A 20,104-nucleotide genomic window follows, 5' to 3' on the forward strand; every position below is an offset into this window, starting at 1 on the left:
GCGACACACACACGTGACACAGACGCACGCGACACACACACACGCGACACACACACACGCGACACACACACGTGACACACACACACGCGACACACACACACGTGACACACACGTACACGCCCGCGCACGCACCCTCTTTTTCCCACAGTGCAACCAGGCCAGCCCGGCGTGGCCCTCGGTTGCTTTTTTTCCACTGCAGAAGCCGAGCCGTACCGCTGACGGACGCGGCGACGCCGTGGACCTCACGGCGAGCCGACCGACGTCACCCACACGCGTCGGACGCGTCATTAGCCCCGCCCCTGGCCCTGCTTGGCTGCCCCCCCCCACCCCTCCAAGCCAGATTCAGATGTCTCGCATAGGCGAGCGCGTCACGGCGTTTTGTTTGCGGCCGCTCGGCACAGCCGAGACCAAGCTCTGGCCGTGACTCGGCGGTCAAAAACCAACGGCGGGATCCGGCGGCTGGGCTCGCACACTCTCCTCTCACGACCCAACCAACCACTGCGCCCACGGCACCAAACTAAAAGTGAGCACAGCAGCAGAGTCAATAGAGCTCACGAGGCAGAGAGGGAGGGGGGGAGCAGTGTCGCTGCATTCGTGAGCCACGGCGATGAAGAGCGCCGTGTATTTATTCCACCGTTCCTCCTTCGCGAAGGCCTGGCCGTGGCCATGATGATGGAAGCGCTGTGTCGTGCTGCTGGGCCTTTGGGAAATTGGTGGCTCTCAAATCCAGGCCCACAGCACACGCTTTTAAATATTTTATTCAAAAAGAATAAGTAGGAAGGTGCGGCCCTGGGATTAATTGCTCATGCTGCCGCCACTGGGGGAAGGGACTCCCGGAGAGGCAGATCTCGTGAGCTCTCTCTAGAGGGTATTTTGCCTACTCTACCATGCTGGCGAGATAACTATATTTGTAATATTTAGTTTTTATATCGTGTTATTTATGCACCCGCATCACGCAACGCTGCACAATCAGCTAATTAAGGGGCACTCACACAGGTTGAGGGAAACGGGGAGTTCCCCGGAGAAAACTCACACGTGCAAAGGAGCAACGCTCTATCCCATACACACTCTGCTGTACCCCTTCCTCCTCGACGGTTTTCTCAGGATCTTCTGGTTTTTCCCTATCCACATTCAGAATCAACATGCGTTTATCGTATTTGGCTGCTACAAATATCCACACGATGATAAGTCACTTTGTTGAGTGATCATATGTGGCCAGCCAGGTCACTTCTGTAAAAAAAAAAGGTTTATAGTTTATATTATTATGTTGCTTGTTTGCAAAGGGAAGCTTCGCTGAGACTCTCGACTCTTCACCTGGGGGGGTTCCGCAGCCGTGGGCAGCGGATGCCGATGTGGAATCTCAATTGCGTTACCTTGCGGGTTTTTTTTAATTCTTCAACATTGGGATATTTTGACCAACTCCCGTAACACGCATGCTTTATTATTCATTATTGTTTTTATCCTATATTTATTTGCTTTAAAGCTATCGCGAGGAAAATGGAGAACCCAGAAGAAAGCCGTGCAGGACAGGGGGAGAACTTACAAACCGCACGCAGAGAGGCGCCCGAGTCGGGAATCGAACCCCGGCCGTCCCTCGCCGTGAGCTGCGAGCGTTGCGACAGGGCGTGAACCTGCCACCGAGACTGTTTGCCAGTCTAAACGACGGAATCACCGACAGGCATGGGCAGCCTCTTGAGATTTACCGGGCGTCCGCCACCTCATTGCAGGCACCGGCAACGGCGGACGTTTTATGTCACCGGCGCGTCCGTTAAATCTGTCAAATCTGTCCGTCCGTGTGCTCACAGAAATTCCCAGGTTTAATGGCGACAATAAATTGCAAGTGGCTGAAACCAATGGAGCTGCAATTCTTGCCTTTAATGGTGAGGGAGGGGGGGAGGGAACGATTGTTGGTTACAGAATGAAAAAATAAAATAACAGATGCTCTGAAGTAAAAAGAGAAATAAAATAATAAATTTTGATATTTAAGCGTGGCGCTAAAATGTTTGAATTATTAATCACGAGCAATGGGCGCAATATTGCGCAAAGTTGCGGGGCATGTATTTTACGCTTAATTAACAACATTGAAGCAGTGTCTGATGATAACACTAACAAAAGTTTTCTACGTTAACGAGATTATTATTAAGAATTTGGAAACAGTTATAAGAACACACAAATTCATTTGGACGACAATTACGGCTTTTGCCACGGTAAAAAATGAAAAAGAAATCCAATTACGCTTCGGGTTCAAACGGAAGTGAAATTCAGAGAGCGCGTTTGGACGCCACAATAGGAGTGCCCCACATCCCCCCTCCACGATTGGCGAAATGGACTTAATGACCCTGCAATTGCTGATGAACAAGGGCACTTCCACTCCCACTCCGCACCATAATAGCACGAGCGTGGTAAAAAAAGAAAACCAAACGTCCGTCGTTTATTTTGCCTTTGCACTCCGACCCCCTAAGCTAAACGTTTCACTTCACCAGGTAAAGGCCCCATTGAGCTCCGTGGCTCTTTCTTTCAAAAGTGACCTGGCTTATCACAAATGATAGCTCAACGAAGTGGCTTATCATCGCGTGGAAATTTATAGCGGCCAAATACTCCGCGACGTTGATTCTAAATGTGGGAGGGAAAAACCGGAGGACACGAGACCACGGCCAGAGAGGCACCAAATATACAGCAGGCGTCAGGGTCGGGGATCGAATCCACGACCGCCTGAATACCAATACCAGGCGAGGTGGTTAACATCTCGCCACCGTGGCGCCCTTTGTCACTGATGCGCACGCAGGTGCTGCTGCTTCTGTCTCCCACAGCCTGGAATCGCACTTCAGACTCGAGACTTCATTTCAGCCGCCAAGGCCCATTGAGCTAATCATCTCCTTTACAACGACGACCAGCGGGCCTGCATTATAATTACGCTACTTATAAAATGAAATGAGCCCGTCTGTATGATTGCAAATGAACTCGCTGTGTGCTTCTGCAGAGCAGTATGGGTAAAGAGCCAATGTGAGCAGATCTCCGGCTCTGGGTGTCGACATAAACAAACATTTTTGTGTATCAATGCTATTCAGTAGCATTCGTTCGAGCAAGAAAGATTTTAACCGCCTTGGTCTCATCCGCAGAGTCAGGCTGCTTGCTTAACTAATGTTTGGAAAGACAATTTGTCTGATGGACGAAAGAAATCCGTTTGTTTACAAGTAGAGGCACAGAATGGAGTTCTGCCCAGATACGCTTTGACTGCTGCTATAATTTAGAGCTTAAAGGTGAACTTACACCATCGAGATGTCTGACCCACAATAAGACCTTTCCCCCCTGCTATAATACATTAACTTCACCTTGGCACTGACAATGCCTTCATTGGAATTACATTGCCCATTAAAGGCCCCTTAATGATCGCACGAACACCGGTAGAAGGGAAGGAACAACAGCAGGAGGTGGATCCAAGGAACGCCGACGGCTACGACGTGGTCGTGGCGGCGAGGTGCCACCAAACAGCGTTGCGGCAAAGAGCAGCGGCAGCGCGAGAGGAAGGCAAAGAGAGAGAGAGGATGAGTTGGAAAGATGGAATGGAGGAGGAGATGGCACGAGAGCGGAGAGTGTTGGCAATGAAGCATCAGCAGCAGATGTGATACAATGATGACGACGGTGATGACGATGACGACGATCATAAACAGTGGTGGACTTCTACTGCTGCAGCCCCCACCCTCGGAGCCACGGCCCCCCCCCCCGCCCCCCGAGTCCCCCGTGGGCGTCGCTGCCCAGCGAGCGACCTTACTCTCGATCTGGGAGTGCAGATCGTTGACGATGACCTGCAGCTGGCCCAGGGTCATCTCCTGCATGTCGGCCGGCTTGAGGCTCCTCTTCATCAGGCTCTCGCTGATGTGCGGCAAATGTGGCAGCTGCAGGACACGCAGACACGCACGCACACGCAGACACGCACGCACACGCAGACACGCACACACATGCACGCACTCAATAGATGACGACCCAGCGTCGAAATGATAAGACGTTCGAACGGCTAACGCCTTGCCCGTGTTATAACCGGAATTGTGAATATTAAAACGTGGCGAAGGGCAAAGGTGAAGGCTCGCAATGTCTGGCTCCATAAAGTCAAGCGACTATTTTTATTTTGCCAGCTAAGGCCCACTGAGCTATGCAGCTCTTTTTCAGAAGCGACCTGGCCACGAATGAGAGCTCGACGAGGTGGCTTATAACGTGGATATTCATAGCAGCCAAACACTCGAAATTCATCTTCATTCTGGGTTATCATTGTGCGCGAATTTAAACCAATGCATGTTTCGAAATTTGGAGGGAATAACCGGGGGACCCAGAAAAAAATCCACGCGACCACGAGGAGAGAGAAACACGCAAACTCCAAATGAACAGCAGGTGTCAGGGTCAGGATCGAACCCACGACTTCCTGCATACCAGGCGAGGTAGTTAACATCTCGCCACCGTAGCTCACACCGCTGCTGTTGAAAGGACCTCCACGAGAGGGAGCTCTACAGAGCCCCCTCTACGCGGGGGGGGGGGGGGGGGCAGTTCGGCCTTGTCGTCGCAGGCTGGCCACATGTCCCGTTGTTTCGGGAGATCAAATCGAATCGATCTCCTCCGGATTGCGAGTACGGCGCACCGTGCACCGTTACGCCACGGCAGCATCCCCCCCAATCGAGCGATTTGCATCGGAACGGAATGAGAAGGAAATCTGGAATTAAAATCAATTGATCGGCACGTCTTCAGGTCGGAAGACGTGCCGAGACTCCCACGAGACCCCTTCTAGCCTACCCATCGCAGAATCCCCTTCACCGGCGTTCAAAAGGACAGGTTTATGGAGTGAAGAAATAAACATCAAGGGAGAGGCGTCACATCGACGCCGCTGGTGCTGCTGCCGCTGTTAAAGCGGCAGAAATCAAGCGGAACTGGGCAGGTCGCGTCAATGGCAACCACTGACGAGAGATGAACGGCGAACCCGACTCCGGCAGCGGAGACCCAAGGGTCTTCTGAAGGGAAGACAAGCCGAGGAAGACAGCGAGATTCAAATCGCACAGTCCGGAGGCCACGACTGGATACAAATGAAGAAGGGAAGGAACAACAGTGGCACGCGGCTGGTGCGTATTTAAGGTGGTGGCAGGCGGAATCCATCCAGAGGCATTCGCACAATGGTGGTCGTGTCACTACAGTGGTGGTCATTCACAATAAAAGTTTTTGGGTTAGATCGCGTTATTTATAAACATGTCGCAACCCTCCACCACCCGACACGGCCAATCAGTAAAAAATGTGTCACGTTGACAAAACATAAATAGTTCACCACTTTAGCCCACTGGTGTGTTGAAGAGTGAATCCACAACATTTACAATTTGAGTCCGACGTTTCGCTGGAAATTACATCCAGCATATTCGGGCGAATTGCCAGAATAGTGAAGCCATCCACCTGCTTCTGGTCTTAAATAGTGCAGTATGACGTCATCATTGTTGAACCCCATCAGGATTAGAAATCAGAGGCGGAGGTGGGGGTGAATGCAATTATGTAATAGATCAGTAATCAGCCACTTAGCATGTGACTCACCTGTAAGGAATTGCAATATGTGTTGTCTTAATTATACGCTTCCAGGCTGCGGGATGTAGCATTAGAATAAGACTAAAAGAACACCAAAGGAACATTAACTTCTCCCAATGTCAGCTGTCAGCAGTGGCAGAGCATGCTTGCCAGCAAGGACATTCAATTGGTTTTGATAACGTTGAAGTGTTATGCAGAAATAATTATTACTGGCTAAGATTAGTTAGAGAATCAATTGAAACTGAGAAGAATTCAAATAATTTCAACTGCTGTGATAGCTATAGAATCAGCACAGCCTTGAAGCGTATTATTAAGTAATATACAGCACATATTGCAATTCCTTACAGGTGAGTCACATGCTAAGTGGCTGATAACTGATCTATTACATAATTGCATACACCCACAGCCCCACCTCTGATCTCGAAACGTGATGGGGTTCAACAATGATGGCGTCATCCTGCACTATTTAAGACCGGAAGCAGGGGGATGGCTGCACTACTGGATGTAATTTCCAGCGAAACGTCGTACTACTCAAATTCGAATTGTTGTGGATTCACTCTTCAACACACTGGTGGGATAAAGTAGCAAACTATTTTCATTTTGTCAACATGACACATTTTTTATTGATTGGCCGTGTCGGGTGGTGGAGGGTTGCGACACATTTATAAATAACGCGATCAAATCCAAAACCTTTATTCCTAATAATACTGGCCGCGAAAGCCTACGTGTTAAATGGTGGTCGTGTCTCCACAATGGTGGTCGTGCCACTACCGTTCTCAGAGATGCTCTCTCTTTTTAGCGCGGCGATCGCGCTCAGCGAGTGAAATTTAGCCTCCGCCAGTGGTGCTGGCGGTTGCGGTTGCGGTGGTGGTGGTGTTCGAAAGCGGCACTCGGCAACGCATCGCCGGCCGAGAGTAAAATTGTCACCCCCCCGGCGATAAAAACAAGCGACCAAATAAACAGAACGGGCGCTCTCCAGCGGCGATACGCCAATTAGGTGCCAAGTGGCGGGCGGCCCCGTTTGCCGGCTGATTCACGCCCGCGCCGTTATCTCCGCGGCTCGCGGTAATCTACGGGGACGACGACGGCGGGGGTTGCCCGGTGGCCGTGCCCATTGACGAGAACCAGGGGAGCACCGTGTCCATTGTGGGCTAGGGGCAGCGGGGGGGCTAGGGGGCGGGGGGGGCTAGGGTATGGGGGGGCTAGGGGGCAGCGGGGGGGCTAGGGGGTATCGGGGGGGCTAGGGGGTATCGGGGGAGGGGGCTTGGAGGTATGGGGGGGCAAGTGCTGTTAGTGAGCACCGATGAAGGTCGGCACGGCCCACGAGAGGTTGGGTGGCCAGCACCACGCCCGGCCACCTTTGTCTCCCCAGTGATGACAATTTCCACACAGCAACAGGTACTCATTCAAAGCCGAGTCGAACCAAGCGGAGGCCCAGGACCGGTTCAGATGATCGTAAAAGTCCAACGCACACAAACTAATCCTTAGAGGCGTTCTGGCGGGGTATCTACAAATGGATCACCTTGTCCCGACCGGCACCGGCCGTGCTCCCGTTGACCACCTGCGAGCCGTGCAGAGGCACGGCGCCAGCGAGCTCAAGAGCTCAAGAGGGAGCGCGGGACGATAGATCCCACGGCGCCGCCAAACGACACGAGCGCCGTGGTCCCTCGGGGGTGGGGGGCGGGTGCGGCCGTTCGTTCCCCTTGCGCCCGGCCCCCTCAATTTCAACGAACGGAATTGTCGGGCCGCCCACCGGCGGCGTTATCTGCGAGAGCCCTGCGCGGCGTGCGCGATCGTTTATTCGGCTCGTATATTACGCCGCATTTATACGCCGCGAGACGCCGCAGAGTAATGGTTTAATCTGATCACCGGATGTGCTCCGGTGGGTTTTCGACGTAATGGCTGCCTGGACCTTGCCCCCGTGCAAGCGCATTATGCACTCCCGTAAATTGGCCTTCTGCAACCAAATGGGCCCGCGTAATAAATAGCAGCCCCAACGGCTCACTGTTGCCTTTGTGTCATCGTTCCGGATTCATTAGGGCTCGCTGAGCAGCACGCTCGAGTGTGAGCGCTCGGCCTCATAATCCCCTTTCAGTGACCCCCGGAAACCCGCGCGTTCACGCACGATCGTTGCGCCAGACTTTGAAAGGTTGCACGAGTACTCGTACCGACCGCAAAGCACCAAGGCGGCGGGTCTGCATTAGCTCTGACATCCCCTTTCCGAGCACAGGAACCGATGCTACAACACAGCCCTGCCCAGAGCAGCACAAGCAATTGCTGACAGGATCTGGACGAACACTGCCAGCCTGGTCCTCAGTGCGTGGCTAAGATTGCTTCTGGGTTGGGTTAAGAGCAGTGCTTTCTTGTACGCGTGCTTGTTGAACTTCTTTCGTACCGTACGTAGCCAACCGCGCTAATCTGAGGTACGGGGGTAGGAAAGAAATGAGTTTTCCATCTAGATGATGATTTAAAAGTGCATAGCTTCCAGTGGCTTCCTAATGTTTTTTTTGTTTGTTGCGGTTGTACCCGATTCAAGAGCCGAATGGCTCGCAGGGCTATACCTAATAATTAAAACTGAAAACTGAAACTAATATCGGAAGGAAGAGCATTCCAGACAGCTGCGGAAGCACATCCGAAAGCACGCGACGCGGTGACCGTCTTTGTCCGATGGCTAAGCTAGTGGTGGGGTAGTGCCCATGTGGTGGGCACGGTGTGGTTGGCATGGGCCCTAAAAGCATGGAAAGCATTGGGAGTTCCTCAATCTTTAGCCCAGACACCTGGGCTCCCCCCATTCTGCGCAGTTGCACTGCCTGCACATTGAATATATACAGGGTGCTTAAAAAATGTTACCACTTAAATGGGACTCATCTTCTTGGTTCTTTCGGTAAAGTCACGTAGAAGGGAAATAATAAAATAATAAAAAGAAAACATAGTAAAATAAACATAACAAAATAAAACATAATAAAATACAATTCTCACGACGTTTCGGCCACAACGCAAGCAGCCGTCCTCAGGTGAAGAACAGGTCTGTCCCTTCTACGTGACTTTACCGAAAGAACCAAGAAGATGAATCCCTGCAGTCACGAAAGCTTTAAATCGAAAATTAAATGGGACTATCGTTTTTAATGGGTTCTTAAAAAAATGTTAACACTTAAATGGGACTATCGTTTTTATTGGAAAAAGAACGTATACTACACTGTAACATAATAACAAATGTACGTTAATAGCTTAATAAAGTCAAAGGGTCACCACTTGTTATCCATCATTGTCAACACGTGCCTGGAATCTTCTCCAGGTGGTCTCCAGAGCCTGGAGGCAGCACTTTTCTTGCAGAATTGTTGCAAATTCTCAGAAGTGTTAACAGTTGTTTTGAAGCGCCCTGTATATGCCACTTGTCGCATCTGGCTGTCGGCTTTGGCTAGTCGCAGTGCTGTCTGATAGCAAAGCGAGCAGTGTGGTTTGGCTCGGAGGAGTGTTATCCTATGGCCAATTAAGTGTTGGCTTTGAGCTCATGGCAATTGCTGTTGCACCACTTCATAGCTATACCACTAGTGCCATGGTTATGTTAGGGTTGTGTGGTTAGGCTCGGAACAATTCTGTTCCATTTTTAATCTAGCATTGGGGATGGGGGGCTAGGTATCAGTGTCATCCTTTCGCTACTCTATCTTTGGGTTGGGCCAGGTCAAGTGTTGTCCTTGCGCCTAATCCGGCATTCTGGTGGGGGGTGGGGGGGTCACAGGCAGCGCTGTTCCATAGCTCAGCACGTGTTGAGGATGGGCGAGGTCAGGGGTCGGCAAGCTGCGGCAGCGGAGCCGCACGTGACTCATTCGCGTGCATTGCGGCTCTTTAAATATTGAGTTGTTTTTGTTGTTGTCTGTTCGAAGAAAACAAACCAGGCTTCTTCTGTGTTACTTTGGTTTGCAGACCCCCTAGGTTCGGTGTCTCCCCCGTGGCCAAGCCAGTGTTGTGGCCGGCCCCAGGGGGGACAGCTGTTGCCCCTCGACCGAGGGTTGCGGTGGTGCCGCGCCTGCGCTCGCTCGCTCGCTCACTCACTCACCAGGTCGGCGACGGGCGACTTCTTGCGGTTCTGCTTCTCCACCTCCACCTGCATGCGCGCCATCGGCCGTGCCATGGCGAGCGCCAGCTTGGCCTCGGCCTGCAGCTTGCGCTGGCACGCTGAGAAGTCGAGCCCATCGAGGGACTCGGACTCCGAGTCCGTGCCAGCCTCCGAGTCGGCAGAGTCGCGCTCTGAATACGACGAGCTCTGCTTGCTCTGCGCGGGAAACACCAGAAGGGGGGGGGGGGGGGGGCGAGATGGTGTAGCGGTTAGCGTTCACGGCCATCAACGGTGACGATTATCTGGACCGGTCCTGGACCTCCCCTAGGTCGATTCAGCCTCAAATGAGTACCTGGTGCGGTGTGTAAACATTGCCACTGGGGAGACAAATGCGGTCGGGCGTGGTGCTGGCCACCCACCCCCTTGTGTACCGTTCTGGCTTTCATAGGTGCTCGCTAACAGCACTTTCGCCTACAGTATGTTAAAGCTATAGGGGGAATCTTTGTCTTTGGTCGTGGTGAGCGTGGTGGTGGTGATGATGAGTGTGGTGGAAATGTGGCGGTAGGATAACACGTGATGATGATGCTGCCATAAAAAAACACTTTAAGGTCAGTGTGGCACTTGGTTTGGCTAAATTCCAGCTCCGAGATTAAAGAATATTCTTCTCATTGCCACTCCGGTTAGCACGGTTGGCTACGTGCAGTGCGAAAGAAGTTCAACATACTGCACACACACACATACTGTACATGCAATGACCATTTCTCAGAGGAGCAGGGCATGTGAAAAAGTGCACCGCTCGTGTTCAGAAAAAGAGAATCCACTTGATTTGAAGCTTTCGTGACTGCAGGAATCCATTCTTCTGTTGGTAAAGTCACGTAGGCGATGTCTCTTGCGAGCAGCAGACATCGCGGCCATCGCGATTTTCACCTGAAGACGGGCGCTTGTGTTGCGTTCGAAACGTCGTGATTTATTTTGTTTTTATTTCTACCTACGTAACTTTACCGAAAGAACCAAAGAGTAAAGAATCCACTTGACGAGATGTCGGAGGTAGTTCTGTGATGTCCATTCTCCAACACGAGCGGTGAGCTGCGCTGCGAGAGTTCCGAATCGCGACGTTCAGAATCAGGATATTTGGACTGGAGGAATCCGTTCTAGATTTGAAGCTTTCGTGACTGCAAGGATTCATACTCTTAGGTTTTTTCGGTATAGTCACGTAGGTAAAAAAAATAAATAATATGTATTTCTATCTTCCTAATAATATTTAATAATATGAAATATTTCTATTATTATGATTTCAAATTATATTTTTTATTTAATTTTTTTACCTACGTGACTTGACCGAAAAAACCTAAGAGTATGGAGGAATCCGATAAGCCACGAAGCTCTTTGCCACGGGCGCCGTCTCACGGTGACTCGCGAGACGGCGCTGCCATAAAGTTGGCAACAACAACAAAAATCGTCCTTCGGTGTCAAGATCCTCGGTCACCAGGGTTCTGCTTTCCAGTGTTTAACCCTTCACCGTTCCGAGACGTCTGCAAGTTGCAGGGTGTGGGGGTTCCCGTTCACCGCTGAATCTCAGAACGCGTGAGCGGTTCAGCGTTCATTTTATTTAGAGAGGCGAAGCAGCGCCGTTGTTTTTAAAGACATTGTACTCACCGCAAAGAACTGTAGCGACACGACCGCACTATCACAGCTGGTGCCTAACTGCACCACACGCCCTCCCGCACGGCCTTGTGGGAGCCTCGGCACGTCTTCCTACCTGAAGACGTACCGATAAAGTTATTTTATTTTTTCCGTTCCAATGACGTACGTACGTGTACGTCATCGGAAAGGGTTCATCATCCCAGAAGATGGACTCGTCGGAGGCAATGGCTGGAGAATAGCCCGTGCAAGCAAGCTCGAGAAAACCTCACCAAGCAGTGATTGTTAAAGCATATAAAATGTTTTAATTGATTGTTAAAATGTCACGACGTTAGGGCCCCGTGATGTATAGTGCAGTCTCCAACGGTTATTTACGCAATCCCTGTGGCCTGTATCTCTCTGCTACCCCGTCGCCCGCGGCGTTGCCTCTTGAGTTTTGTTTCCCTCTTCACGGCAGTGCCAACTGACGACCGTGTTTGGTGTTTGCGTTGGCCGTGCTTGTGCACCGCTACCAACGCAGCGGCGGCAGCAGCGTTCGTTTGGTCATCGTCGGTGCCGTGCTCTTTGTGGCCGCCCAACATCCGCGCAACTTTTGAAAGTCGTGTTCATCGGTTGACCAAGAGCCCTCAGTCAATTTTTCACCGAAATAATTTCACTCACTCACTCACGGTTTCAACTGTCGGCCGCGACCGGCTCGTGCGCCACGGCCTGCCCAGCCCCGCATCCTTCCGTCGCGCTCCGCCGTGATTAGCGACCGCCGCGTTGCGACGACGAACGCGGTAAACGGCGAACCATTTTTTTTGTGCGCCGTTCGTGTTGGCTCGACTCACGACGACCGCCCTGCCGGATTAAAAACCCTTCGTGAGATCGCCCTCCCCCCCTCCCAGCCTCCCATCGCCACCCACCCCCCTCCCCCACCGAGACCAACCAGTTAGCGGCCACAACAAACGACACGGACCGCATTCTAACTCGGAACGACGGCTGCAGAGGGCCCAGGCTGGAAAGTTCAGATACCCCCCAACCCCCCCCCCACCCCATAGCGGCACGAAAATCCCGTCGGCCGCTTGCTTTGAACAACATCGAGTGCGCAGACTCCAAGGTCTAGCCGGTGACAACATTTGAAAAACTACTCCAACGCCACATAGTTCGTGCCAGGTTTTTGTGAAATCCTTTTCACGTGTTTAATGGTGATGAAGCCAACGGGCGTCCATCAGCAAGGGGCCAGGAACCTACCGGCTGTGGCGACGACGTTCAGAGAGCATCGTCAAGGGTGCAACGAAATAATAATAAGAAAAATATTTAGAATATTCACGAGAACATTTGTAACTTGAGACACCACCGATAATCTCTCGGGCTCACCGTGGGATTTCTTTGAGACGTCAGTTGTGATGCGAACACGCACAGCAAGTAGTAACGGGTAAGTAAAGAAAGGTAAAGGCGCCGCCCTGCAATTGCCTGCTCACTCCACTGCTGACTTGAGGGCCTCCATTAGAGAGCGCTCTTCCGCGCCGGCCAAACGTCCTGAACGAGGCGAGTGTGGCCACACTTTACCCCACCACAGGCCACCAGCCAATCGACTGTGGTGAACCCGCTCATGATGCTCGGTGGACAGAGGCAGGTGGAGATCGGGGGGGACTAGTGTGGATTTAAGGAACCTGCAACCGTAGCCTCAAGCGCCGCGCCGGGAGATCCAATCGAGCCGGCGACCTCCGGATTGCGAGCCGGAACGGAGCGCTGTAGTGGGCCCCCGTCTAGCGAGTCTTTTGTCCGAGCCTCCCACGCTGGCCGGACCTCTTCTAAGAAGTGAGGGCACCCACCGCCTCTCTCAACCGCACGCGACCTGTCGCACCCCGACTAACTCATTGATGTTGATTGGTGGACAGATGCAGCGATGATATTCAATCGCCGCTAGAGGCAGATCGAACTGGCTACCTGTGGATTGCAAGCGCGGTGCACTGACCATCACACCGCGGCAGCGTCCGCTTTGTTGATAATAATAAAAGCAAGCGCCCCCCCCCCACCCCCCCCCCCCCCCCCCCCCCCCCATAATCTCCGCGGCTCACGGTGGGATTCGTTTTAAGATGTCGCTTGCGATGCGGCGCGCGCGTACACGCACCGCAAGGGAGGCGACGGCGTGAATCCCATTAGCGCGTCACTTTTCCCTCGCCCCCCACCACAGCCGCCCGCGTCCATCAGAGCGAGCGAGCGGCCCGCCCGCCACTTCAATCGGCCCCCCACGCCGCCGAGTCACGACGCGGAACGCTTCAAACGAGCGGCAGATTAATGAGCGACGGGGACGCGACATCGCGCCACAGACAGACGCCGCCGCCGTCGTCGTGCCCGTTTGGATTTTATTTTTCCCGCAATTTCGCCTCCCGCACACCGCTCCCTTCACCTCTCCCTGCCTGCCGTGCCGGTCGCTCCGTGGGCGTGGGCGGTGGCAACCGTCATCGTGCCGCACGGACATTGCAGCTGGGTGGACGGGAAGTGGTGGGGGGGTGTGGGGGGAAATTGAAGAAAGTTGCTCCGTTGACACCCGGCTCAGCCTCGCAAATGAGATTCTCCCCGTCTCTTTGAAATTCTCACCCGGCGAAATGAAACTCGATTGCAACCGCCGCACGGAGAGACCCGAGCCGGCGACCGCTGGGCGGGCCGCGAGCCGTCGTTGCATCCTGTCGCCGTCGGCCGGCGGTGGAGCGGTGGTGCAGCGGTCAGCGCACTGCGATAACGAACCTGGTGACCTCTGTTTGACTCCCAGCCACACGGCTAACATCGGCGATGAGTAACGTCCGATTCCCCGCTGGGCTCCTTACCTCTCCGCCCATCACCAATTCACTTGACCCAGTATGGTGAAGTATGGTCAAGCAACACCCGTGACTGATATGGTGTGGGGCAGTCTTCATCCAGCTGCGGATTGACCATAAATGGCTGTAAAGTAACAATTATTACGAACGCATTTTCACACCTAATTCGCCGCCTGCATTTAAATCTAGACGAGGGCTTGGCGAGTTCATTTTTGTTTTTCGCAAAGGGAATTCGAGCCACGAATGGCCACAAATAATACCAGGATAATGTATGCACGGCAACAACAACAACAACATTGCGAGGCAGACACAGACGCGCACGCACACACACACGCACTCACGTCCCGGTGGCGTTTAACACACGGTAATAAAACAAAGCATTCGAATAATGGCACTGATTAAACGCAGGGTCCCGTGACATACGGTCCGATTATGCGGCCGTTATTGACGATGCCTTCTACCCTCGGCTCACCACCCCCGTCCCATACCCCCCCACCCCCTCCCCCCACGCGCGTCATCCCGAGCCGCATCGCTCCGGGCGCGCGAGCACGACGGAGCGTGCCACCGCGACCGCCGTCGGTGCCGTTGCACTCTCGTAGTTCGGTGAAAACGCCGGTCGGCGTTTGATATTCCACTTTCCAGGAGGCGTCGGCGTGAGAGCGAACTGGGCCCCGTGCTTGCCGCCCGCGGTTTGAATGGAGGCTGCGGAGGCTCGGCGAGCGGTGACGGTGTGCGATGGTAATCTCGACCGGGCGATGGGTTTATTCTGAGTCTCCATCCTCGGGCCCGGTCAGACGAGACCGACCCGCTGGGAGGTCTTTGGTCCGATCCCTCACCGCTGGTGGATTTTTGTGCAGACATCTCTCTTCGGGCCTGAGTCGACTAAAGCCGGCAGACATTGGACCCCCACTCTGAAGTTATTGTCGGGGTTAGGGGTGGCGCAATCCGAGCCACCTTCTACCAATATCATCAGGTCAGCCAATCCGTGAACTCGGCCAATATATTTCGATACGTGTATAAATATAGCCACTGTTTGCTTCATTGTGCCACTGTGTATGTATGTTTGTTGAACTTTTTTTGCACCACCGCACGTAGCCAACCATGCTGATCGGAGGTGCGGGGGAAGGACAACAAACCAAACACTAAATGCAGTTCTAAAGAAATTCGTTTTCGTTCTCGATTTGAAAGTGCACCGCTCCAGTGGCTTCCTAATATCGGAAGAGCGTTCCAGACGGCCGCAGAAGCGCGTCTGAAAGGGCGCGATGCGATGACCGTCTTTGTTCGACGGCGAGCCAGAAGCCGCTGCTTGCGAGGATGACCAGCGTCCTCGTGATGATGGTTCGTGCACCTTGGCGAGAACTGCGACGCTGCCACTCGAACATTTGCATAATATTCCGCCGGGCAACATTTTTTTCATCAATGCACGTTGAACTTTTTCCACGCCACACGTAGCCAACCGTGCCGATCGGAGGCGCGGGGGAAGGACAATGGTCGCGTGCGAGCGGTTTGATCGGCCGCCGAGAGGTATCCGTCTCGTTACCGACGTCTCGTTGTGGTGGTCAAGTTCCTGAAGAAGCTTCCAGAGCGTGGAGTGACACGCCGGACATCATTCCTGACAACGCGGGGCGCAAGCCGCAAGCATCTCTACGGCACAACCACGAAAACCTATGCAGCCACATTCATTTACTCTCATTATTATCATTAAGATTCATAATCGCTTCCTTTCGTGTTATGTCGAGTAGAAATGTGCATCGTACCCCAAAATAAACGAATGATGAATCATAATAATGGTCGTTAAAGCCTGCGTGTAGAATAATTATTCAGCTTAACTCGCATTCCACCGCTACTGCCGTTGAACCGATCATTTTGGAATAATCTTACGCGGAAGAAGAAATACGACGCCTTTACGGCCGCTAGGTTGCGATTAACCTGAACCTCGCGAGACAACGCCGTCCGCGTGTGTGCGCGTGTGTGCGCGTGTGTGCGCGTGTGTGCGCGTGTGTGCGCGTGTTTAGCGAAACGGAGAAACCGTGCCAAACCCGAGTGACCCCACCCCGAAAGCGACAACAGTCTGTCCCACATGCGGCGTCGTGTGCGCGCGACGGGGACGTACCACCGGGGAGAGGGGGGTGTCGGGGCTCGCGTCGGTCTTGCTGCTGTCATCGGCGTCGCTGTCCTTGTCACTGCCGCTGTCGTTGACGAAGCAGATCTGCAGGTTCATGCCGCTCTGCAGCCTGCGGCACAGCAGCGCACCAGACCGTCGTCAGCATGTCTGTCTGTCCGTTTGTTAGTTTGTTCATCTGCCTGCCCGTTAGTTTGTTCCTATGTCTGTGTGTCAATGTTTATTGTCTGTTCATATTTATGTTTAATTCGTAGTTTCGTGGTAATAAATTGAGGGTGGAGGGGTTACCAGCCCCTCGCACCTGTCCAGAGCCCCCGTTTAGCCACTGTGGTTGGCACAGTAGGGGGCACAGGTGGTGCATCAGCCAGTCGTCTCAGACATCTCAGTCAGTCGACCCGTGGCACCTGCTGGGTCTGCGCCGTGACCTCCTGCCAGCGGGCGTTCGACACTTCACGTGGCCTCAAGGTGCACATGGCCTGGCACAAGCGTCGTGGTGACGTCACCGCCACTTAGTGGCGAATGGCGGTTGTTGTTATTGTCTGTTCATTCGTCTGTCCATCTGGTGCAAGGAATTCAATGGGGGGGGGGGAGGGGGGCATCGGTTGCCTTGGCCGGCATCCGACTCCCTCCCGAACCGTAGGGCCCCCGTGCAGTTGCACCACCTGCACTCGCGACAGCGACACCACAGGGCAGCGTGTTCTCTTGGGGGCCGCACCATGGCGTTGAGGTTCAGTGAGAGCCAACGTCAGTCCGAGGTTCGTGTTTTGGGTGCGAATTCTTAATTTGTTTATTCATTTTGCTCGGCAGCAGGGTTTCCATACGCTTGGTGTGTGTGTGTCTGCCTGTGTGCTGGGCTTCTTTCGCGCCATGCGTAGCCAGCCACGTAGATGGGATTTGCTCCTTGCGTACAATTGATGTGCAGCGTTGTGTTTAAAATGAAAGTATTATTAACACTACGCATCAATGTCAGTCTGCGCGCAACTGCAGCTGTATCCTCTCTCTCTCTGTCCATGTGCGGCATGCTGCGTGCGTCAGCCGTGCCAAAGTCTACGCCTCCCTCCCTCTGTCTGCCGGTCTCCTGCGTGTCTGCCAATGCACTTCTCTTTATAGGCATCCCTCCGCGAGGCCCTCTATCTGCCACGCGTGACGGACACGCGCAGCCACTCGCTCTGCCGTGGCGCCACCGCCGCGCTCGCGCCGACCGGCGAGAGCCTCCGGCGCCGCGGCGTGGCCGGCACGGGGTCCCGCTGCGTGGAATTAACCCCCCCCCCCCCACACGGCTGAGCCGTTTTATTTTATTTAAGACCTTGTGCTCGCACGCGGAGAACCGCAGCAGCGGCGACACGGCCACACCCTACGATTGGTGGCGCCAAACCGTGCCACACGCCGTCCCGCGTGGCCTTGTGGGAGCACGAGGGCAGAATTCCCAACTTGGCCAACGAATGTCTCCGTCTCGTGGCGGCCTCCTTCCTGGCTGCCTCCGACCGGAAGACGTACCGGTAAATGTATTTTATTTTAGTTTTTCTTCCGATTCATCGGGATGGAAATCGGAAGATAAACTGATGCTATTGACCTATAAAGCTTTAAAAGGGCTTACCGCAGATTACCTGCAGGAACTGATACATTTATATATTCCATTATCAAGGTCCTTAATATCTTCTGATCTCAAACTGCTCAGCACTTTTGGTGATCGGGCTTTTGTTAGCGTGGCACCCAAACTGTGGAATGCCTTGCCACTTGAAATCAGGCAATTGGAGTCGGTATCAATGAAGCTACCTCGTCTGTCGCACCACACGTAGCTTCGGGTCTTCTCGGCCACAATCGTGCCCTCCCTACTCTTTACTTGCGAAACGTGGACCTCCCCCCCCCTAATGGAACATGTTCACCGTTGAGAAACATTTAGGCCGGTCTACCACACACACCGCACACACACCACACACACACACCACACACACACCGCACACACACATACCACACACCACACTCACCACACACCGCACACACCACACACACACACCACACACCGCACACACACACCGCACACACACACAACCACACACACACACCGCACACACCACACACACCACCACACATCGCACACACACCACGCACACACACCACACACATACACCGCACACACACCACATACATCACACACACCACACACACCACACACCGCACACACCGCACACACCGCACACCACACACACACCACACACACACACCAAACACCCCACACCACACACATACCACACACACCACACACACACCACACACACACACACACCACACACACCAAACACACCACACTACACACACCACACACACACCACACACCGCACACACCACACACACACACCAAACACCCCACACCACACACACACACAGTACACACACCACACACACCCCACAAACACCACACACACACACCACACACCACACACACCACCCCACAAACACCACACACACACACCACACACACACACAACACACAGGTGGATGTCCCATCACCTGGACGAGAGGCTCGGCTTGCCGCTCTTGCTGCAGTTCGTGTAGATGCCGGGCCCATCGTCGAAGAAGCCTCCCAGGGCGAGCTTCTGGCGGATGGACTCGCGCTCGTTCCTCTGCGCCTGTCAAGAGGCAAGGCCGGGGGTGGGGGGGGCCGAGCGTGGAGGAGGGGGGGGGGGGAGCGGGGGGACAATGAGGGGGGGGCGGTGGTTAAACTCCTCGGCGGGTTATTGACAACGGGATTCAACATCCACGGCCAAGCGTGGGGGGCATCTGGGGACAAGCCGCCACGTGGGGCTGCTGCTGTCACACGAGCCCTCCCGCCCCCCCTCCCCCCGCGCCCCCCCCCCTCGCCCCCCCGAGTGCCGGGAATCGTGAACGCGCGCCCTGGGTGGGGGGGGGGCAGGTCACGCGAATCGTCAAATTTGCATACATTCAGCGAAATCTTGGGAGATGGCTGCAGATGCTTAATGTGTTCTGTGCGGTGCTTCGCTCTGTGTCATTGCAAAAATACGATACATTGGGGGAGGCGAGAGGTGGGGGGGCGATGGGACACCCACCACTTTATTCCGTGAGCTCACCGTTAATGATTGGGTTTTTTTTTACCCGAACCTCTGCTGTTGAATTTTATGAAAAGAATCACTGTGGCCAAAAATCGTTAAAACCTTGCACTTAATTGACACGTGTGTGTGTGTGTGTACAGAGTGCGGGGAGTGATGGGACCAGTGCTTAGCGCACCAAAGCTGGCAAGTGATATATAAACTGGTCCTGGGCTTCCCCTAGGTTGACTCAGCCTGATAAAGAGTTCAATGCCTGGTGCGCATAGTTTCCGCCCTTCATTGGAGCTCCATGAGGCTACACGGGCATATGTCAGACCGTGTGCATTATGCAAGTTTACACCGGTACTGTCATTTAATCGAGATTCCTACAATATTACATTCTGAATTGTGAATATAAAGTTACTCTTTTGTTTTTATAAAATAAAGTTGCTTTGCCATCTGGGATTCTCCCACGAGGAAAAAAAAAGAGGCACATTTATCAAAGGGTTGGTTGTGGCCCAAGCCTTAGAGACACAAACCAGGGCAACATGGAAATGTGAAAATATTCACGTGTTTTGCCCTGTCTGCTTCCCTGACAATTCACACACCCGGAGGACAAGTGCACGTCAGGATGTTACACAATACGCTGTTGCGTCTGCATTTCTCTCCGAATAATTTTATTTTAACAGCAACCAATTTTCTTGTTTTTCTTTTCTTTTCTCGATGCAATCGACCGACGTTTCGGGCAATGGCCCTGCTTCAGAACACACACATTCAAACGTCACCTATTGTATACAAATATAATTTTTCTATTGTTTTCCTTGAAAGGCCACACACAGTGTGACCGACACACGTGCTGAAGCCATGTGCTTTGTTGTTT

At 53.3% G+C, this 20,104-nt stretch overlaps 1 protein-coding gene across 3 annotated transcripts in view; it reads right to left on the bottom strand.

Moving 5' to 3' along the window:
* The window catches only part of SCHIP1 (schwannomin interacting protein 1), an 81,865-nt gene that overhangs the window by 7,664 nt on the left and 54,097 nt on the right, over window positions 1–20,104 (bottom strand). For all 3 annotated transcript variants that reach the window (XM_078616455.1, XM_078616456.1, XM_078616457.1), the window contains exons 2-5: window positions 18,689–18,807; window positions 16,169–16,289; window positions 9,611–9,826; window positions 3,773–3,896 (exon numbers count right to left, since the gene is read on the bottom strand). In XM_078616455.1, the coding sequence (XP_078472581.1) occupies window positions 3,773–3,896; window positions 9,611–9,826; window positions 16,169–16,289; window positions 18,689–18,807 (580 nt within the window). The remainder of the gene's footprint in view (window positions 1–3,772; window positions 3,897–9,610; window positions 9,827–16,168; window positions 16,290–18,688; window positions 18,808–20,104) is intronic.

This window comes from Lampetra planeri, chromosome 51, assembly GCF_965212315.1.
Source record: "Lampetra planeri chromosome 51, kcLamPlan1.2.h2, whole genome shotgun sequence".
In the NCBI taxonomy this organism is placed as follows: domain Eukaryota; kingdom Metazoa; phylum Chordata; class Hyperoartia; order Petromyzontiformes; family Petromyzontidae; genus Lampetra; species Lampetra planeri.